The 6,679-nt window shown below is 28.7% G+C and overlaps 1 protein-coding gene across 1 annotated transcript; it reads right to left on the reverse strand.

Annotated features, from left to right (window-relative positions):
* Window positions 1–3,307: 3,307 nt before the first annotated feature.
* Window positions 3,308–5,368, reverse strand: LOC18013170 (transcription factor MYB34). Its single transcript, XM_006394494.2, has 3 exons — window positions 4,917–5,368; window positions 4,663–4,792; window positions 3,308–4,104 (listed from the first exon to the last, which is right to left on the reverse strand). Exons 1-3 carry the CDS (start codon window positions 5,047–5,049, stop codon window positions 3,429–3,431), a joined length of 939 nt encoding a protein of 312 aa, XP_006394556.1. The 5' UTR covers window positions 5,050–5,368; the 3' UTR covers window positions 3,308–3,428.
* Window positions 5,369–6,679: the final 1,311 nt, after the last annotated feature.

Below are 6,679 nucleotides of genomic sequence, written 5' to 3' on the forward strand. Positions count from 1 at the left end.
CATCGTTGACCTATGTCTCACATGATGACTGTTATTTTTTATTTTTGTACACGTTTTCATTTTATGATTCTTTATTTTTAATAACCGATTAAAGTATTAGTTGTTGAATAAAGCATTCATAATCATATCATATTCAATTTAATACCGAAGTTATTTTAGTTAAAACTTGGGTATAGCACGGGACTGAAAGAAGTCATAGAAATGGGGAATTCCTATCTACACATCAGTTTGTAATCGCCAAAAACGAAAACACATGGTAGAATTTTTTAATGATATCGAGGATGTATTATATTGGAAGTGCAGCGAAACAGAGGAGAATCAGAAACACGAGATATCGCTCTTTGGCGATACAAAAAGTGACATATACAAATGCGTTTTTGACAATAAAAGCACTTGGAGGCTAACTTGTGTGACTTCATCTGGTCGATCGACATAAAAGAGTATGGTTAACTCACTCAACTCCAAAATATTATATATATATTTACATTTCTATATATATATAATTCACATTTATCAACGAGGGATCGTATGCTCACTTGGAACACAGATTCTAGCTTCACATGTGTCTGCGTCAGTCGAAAATAATTTATTCTTCTCTTCAGATTGGTGATATAGACTTCTCATGTTTGGGTTTGACACTAAACTAATGTATAGGTTCAGATATTTTTAGATTCTTTAAAAAATATTTGGTTTAATTTCCAAACACTGATGCACTTAATTTAATAAGGTTTTGATTAAATAAAATTTACATTCAATTCAAAAAAGATATAGGCTTCTCTCAGTAAAATAAAAACCCTCAAATCTCGATTCTTAACGGTTTAGCAAAACATCAGACAACTTATCTCAAATTCATCCTAAGCTAAATTTCTTTGTTTTTATTTAGTCTTTCAAATATCAATTCATTGTATATGGAAAGAAAAGAATGTTGATCGATCGCCATGGTCATATACTCCTCTTTCCATTCAGCTCTTTAAATTCATTAAAAACAATTTTCAAAATGGGCTATCAACGATTAGAGATTCGAAAGACAAAATATATGAAAAAGGTCATCAAATCTGGTTTGCCACATGAAACTAGATTTTGGATATTTTTTAATAAAATCTCTTAATTATCTCTGAACTCTTTAGAATCTCAAACTCATAAAACATCTTTTCTATTAAAACAGAAGCACTTTTAGTGCTTGCATCCAAACACTCCCAATTTTGTTTTTTTTTTAAATTGTTTAGAAATTGTTTTAAGATTATCTTATTTTGTTGTAATATTATTTTAAAAACATATTTTTTATATAAATTTTATTCCAAAAAGTATATATTAGTTTATATATCTAAATTTTTTTTTAAATATAGATCATATTTAATTTAAATTTCAAACTAATTATTTTTAATTAAATTTAATTCTGAAAAATAGATATTAATTTAAATTACTCTAGACTTCCTTAAATATAAGTTAGATTTAATTCAATATTTAAAATTTAAATAATTTCATAACAACACATATATGATTAACGAATTATTGTTTTTAATCATATTCAATCAAACTAAAATTTCATATATTGAAAACTGATAAATATTAATATTATATTTTGATGGGTTGAGTTATGTATTTTTTTATTATGCTCTTATACGGGCTAGGTTATCAAAATAAAAAATATTTCAAAATTAGTAAATATTTATATTATATAGTAATATAAACAGATTGGTTAGAATTATAGTCTTCTATTGTTCTTTTCGGATTAATGAAATGAGCGAGTTAAAAATATATTTTTATAATAACAATCATTTTTCAGTTAATAGAATGGTCGGGTAAGAAATAATTAAATTTTTTTTTATAATTAAACACGAAAATAAATCTTTCACTTGTTAAAAAAATTATATCTATAAAGAAGACCAGTGGCGGAGCCAAAAATTTCTTTGACTAGAGGCATATAAAAGTATAAATAATTTAATAAATAGGGGCATTAACAGAACACTACTAAATTACACCAAGTTTTGAAAATTGGTTGGGGGCGAATAACCCCATGCTAATGCATGTGGCTCCGCCACTGAAGAAGACATAAATTCTGTTATAATTTTTGATTAAAAAATTCTCGTGCGGATATACGGTGTAAAATCTAGTTAATTATTAAAAAAAATGTTGGATCTAAATAAATTTTCCATCCAGTTAAAAAAAACGTTTGATTAATTGGTTAGACAATGGATTATATATGCTTTGATATTCAGTTAACTGATAAAGTGCCCAGCTAAGTGTAATTTCGGAGGCATCCGATAGGAAAACAAAAAGTTATCCAGATTCAGTATCCGATTTAATAATTTAGAAATACTACTACAAGTTATTAAATACTGGTTTATCAGCTTAAACATCAGACGTAAACGTTTTTTCTATCAGTAACATATCTAATCAAATCTACGTGTGGGCCTAGATAGATGTGCGTGTCATAGATATTGAAGTTTTCTCTATAGACAGGACAACTTTAGGTGCATATACAAATCTTTTCTTTTTGACATACAATAATACAAATCTAAATGCCACTTATGACTCTCGAATGTTTTTAAGCTTATACTCGTATGAGTGTAAGTTAGTGCCGTAGTAATAATATATAGAGTGTATATTCGAAAGAAAATCTATAAAGATTACTCATTCACGTGAATCTGCCCGAAGAAAAGTAGACGACCACGTTATCTATGTCATATGGGAATATTATTATTATATAGGGAATGGGGGATTCGCTTTTTAAAGGAATATTAACGAATATAGCAGCCTAGCAGAGGAATAAATTATATTTTTCAACATTTTAATTATTGGTCTGAATAAGGTCAGATAATCGATTTATAAAGTATATCTAAAAAACAGTTTTATCTCAAATAAAGACAACCAATAAGTGTACTAAATTAATTGATATTCCATGATACAAAATCATGCACATAAATATTAACAAAAATAAAACAAATATTTGTATATATAAAAACAAATATATTTTTACTCGAAAAAACATAATTAATTTGGATGTTTTTAGTACATATGGATTATTGTTAAAAAAAATTATACATATGTTTTTATAAAAATTTAAAATAATAGATGATTTCTGAAAATATTATTAACTAGATCATGAATTTACTAATTATTAGTCTTAAATCATAAATAATTAAATTAGCTTCTTTTTCTCTATTTTACGTGTTTTAGTTGGTTTTGCATGTACATTTGTAAGATAACTCAAATATTCATCATGTAGTTTTATATAATTTGAAAAAATGAAATTCCAGTAATCACGATAAATAATTATTTCTTTTTTTCTTTAAACGTTACTAGAAATAATTATTTTTTTATTATTAATTTATTACGACAGCATATTATTTTCGCCACGTGGCGATACAGCCAATCCATGTAAAAAAGTTGAAAAACCAACGTGTGATTGATTTTACTTTGACTCGTCAGACAAAGACACCAACCTTAGACTCTAACGAACTCACGAACTTGTCCAAATCCAAATCGCCTTCTTCGTTCCAAGAATCAAGAAACTCCATTTCATCAGCTACATTATTAACCTCTGGCGACTCTTTAATATCTCCGGCGCCGGCACCTCCGTAGCTTAAAATACTCTTTAACTCCTCCATAAGCCCAACATTATCGACATTCGTGTACATATCGGAGATCTCTTCGTTGCTAAAGAAATCGGTGAAATCATCGGAGAAAGAACAATTGTCGGATAAACCGGAAGATGTCGACGTATTGTTGATCGGGATCGATGTGAGAGAGGTTGATTTTGCCGCCATTTTATTGAGCAATGTGGAGGTCGAATTCTCGGTTGGAGAATCGATCATTTGTGAATCCACGGCGATGAATGTGGGGTCTCCGATGATAATGCCGGTTAGTAGATCCCGGTTTAAATCGACCGCGTATTTGCTCGCGACTCGGTTAAGAAGCCTTGCAGAACCGGAAGAACGGATCGGTTTATGATTTTCTGGTTTGAGACCGGTTGAATTGATCGGTTTGTGAGTGACTGGATCAAGGCCTTTCTGTTTTAAGCGCTTCTTGAGATTTGTGTTCCAATAATTTTTAATCTCATTGTCAGTTCGTCCCGCCAAATTAGTGGCTATTGCGGCCCACCTTCAACAATCAACACCATATTATAATATCTAATTTTTGGACTATATCTTACGTTGAAAACTAAAATTGAATAGTATTGTTCCAAAAACAAGTTGGATGATTATATATCTGACATAACAGAAACAAACAAAAAAAAAAATTAAGATAATGCGGGTACACAAAACTTCAAAGATCTTGTTTTTACCCAAAAAATAAAAATAAAATGAATATTACAGTTACTTTTCTTCATTATAAAGTTCGCATGGTACGTAAAATTGTGAAGACTGTGTTTGGAATTCTACATCTATAGTAACTAGTAGACAACAGTCTCATCAGTGAAAAGATGATATTAAAATAATCAAAAATTGATCTTTATCAGCCGATTATTTGCAAATTGAAGAATTTAATTGATGTGAAAACATGACTCATTAATTTAGTCAATGTTGATGGTTTTTTTTCTTCCCAAAATGAGAAGATTCGATATATAGTATAGTATTAAAAGTACATAAAGATTGCATATATAGTACTAAACTACTAATTATTTAATAGAAATGTAATAAAACAGGAAAAGATGCTTACTTGTTGCCCTTAAGAGCATGAAGCTTGATAATAGTGTCGTCTTCTTCAGGACTAAACTCTCCTCTCTTAATATCAGGTCTTAAATAATTAGCCCATCTCAATCTACAACTCTTCCCACATCTCTTCAATCCTATATACATATATTGTACACACATTGTAATAAATACATATAATTAAGAGAAAAAAGCCTGTTAATTAATTATTATATAAATTCCTAATAATAAATCCATAAGAAGAAGATAAAAAAGAATTACCAGCTTTCTCAGGGAGAGTACGCCATCCACCTTCACCATGTAATTGAAGATAAGCAATAAGCTTTTGATCTTCTTCAGGAGTCCACGCTCCTTTCTTTACTCCTTCTTCTTTGCAACATGGTGTTCTCACCATCTCTGGTTCTTCTTCTTGATTCTTGATTTTCTAAATTTATTTATGGAAAACCTAATTGAGAAAAAAAAACGCTAGCACCTATCAAAGGATCACTGGAAAGAAAGACTCTTTAATCCATTGTTTTCTTAAGTGAAATTAACGAGAAAAAGAGATGGAAAAAACAGATGACTACGAGAATTTAATAGACCGTTTGATCAAAACCAAAAGACACCTGAAGATTGTACTCACTGAGACACTCTTTTGACGAGGAACACGCGAACGTGTTATCATTATATATGGAGTTTTTAAAACAAGAACAATCAGTGTTTTTTTTTTACTCTCTCTGTCGCACAGATTCTAGTGTATAGAGATGCTCTTATATAGAGAAAAATTACAAGAGAGAGAAAAAGAGACAAATATGATTAAAAATTACTTGATGTAAATAGAAATAATTATCTTTGAAAGAGGAATGGCTGATTACACGTTCTTTAGTTTCTTTACTTAGGCCACTGAGTCATCGTAGGGAAATGCCAGGTGTAATATTATCACTGGCTCAATCGAGCATCTGTCAGAATTCGCGGTAACTTGCATACTAATGGCACGGTTCTGATTCTCCTGTCTGTATTAGTTTGTTTCTTCTGAAAATAAGGAACATTGAGATTTGGGCAAAAGCCTTTTAATTTCTAGGAGATACACAATGGTCAAGAAAGGTGTGCAACTACTATAATTTATTAATTCAATCAATAATTATTCGTATCATTTCTCTTATATTCCCTTCAAATTTATTTAGTTATCATTTTAAAATTATGTATACAAATTAAAAAAACATTAATTGTATTAATTTTTCAATATAAAAATATTATTAATTATCTATTTAAACATAATTCAACCAATAATAAAACAAATTGCATAATAAAAATAATTATTAAAAATAAAAAAGTATTAAAAACTAAAAACAACAATTAATTTAAAACAAATAAATTTTTTTAAAACGATAATTAATAAAAAACGGAAAAAATATATAAGAATACCAATAAATTATTATTTCTCTTATATATAAAATTAAATATTTGAACATTAATAAATATATTGGTTTTAATATTAGTAAAGGGTTAACCATGCATGAAAAAGACGACAGATGTACTACGGTTAGCATATATATTATATGCCTAGATTGGATAATTTGATTTAAAGAGCGCAACAGTTTTTACTTCTTTGCTGATCTTTACTTGTATATAAGCGCATTTATATAAATATGATGAATTACGGTTATCCATTCTGAGATGGATTTCCCGACCCAAGCATGAATTTACGCCGATTATGAATTTTCCTTACAGTAAAAAATAATAATTAATCTGATACAGAATGGTTTGTGTATGAGACAAGGTATGAATAATTTAAAATTTTAAAATTATGAAAGTATATACACTATTGGCAGTCTACCTAGGTACTCATTTAGTTGTCAAATTTATACGAACTTGCTTTGTTATTCGAATTTTTCGTTACACATTTCCAATCTCTATCCACGCACTGTTACCCTCTTAATATCAGAAATTGTCACATCCACATTAATTAAGGAAGAAAATTTTGGAAAACAAAATTATGTGTGAACAAAAAATTTGTAATACTTTATATCGTGACGAAATGTGTA

The sequence above is a fragment of the Eutrema salsugineum genome, unplaced genomic scaffold (genome assembly GCF_000478725.1).
Source record: "Eutrema salsugineum unplaced genomic scaffold, Eutsalg1_0 scaffold_6, whole genome shotgun sequence".
Classification (NCBI taxonomy): Eukaryota; Viridiplantae; Streptophyta; class Magnoliopsida; order Brassicales; family Brassicaceae; genus Eutrema; species Eutrema salsugineum.

Bases quoted from the DNA above. Each gene is read 5' to 3' on its own strand.
- LOC18013170 (XM_006394494.2), bottom strand. From the start codon at position 5,049: ATGGTGAGAACACCATGTTGCAAAGAAGAAGGAGTAAAGAAAGGAGCG. The intron at 4,793-4,916 runs GTAATTCTTTTT...ATATGTATATAG, and splicing joins TACTCTCCCTGAGAAAGCTG to GATTGAAGAGATGTGGGAAG. The intron at 4,105-4,662 runs GTAAGCATCTTT...TGATTGTTGAAG, and splicing joins CATGCTCTTAAGGGCAACAA to GTGGGCCGCAATAGCCACTA.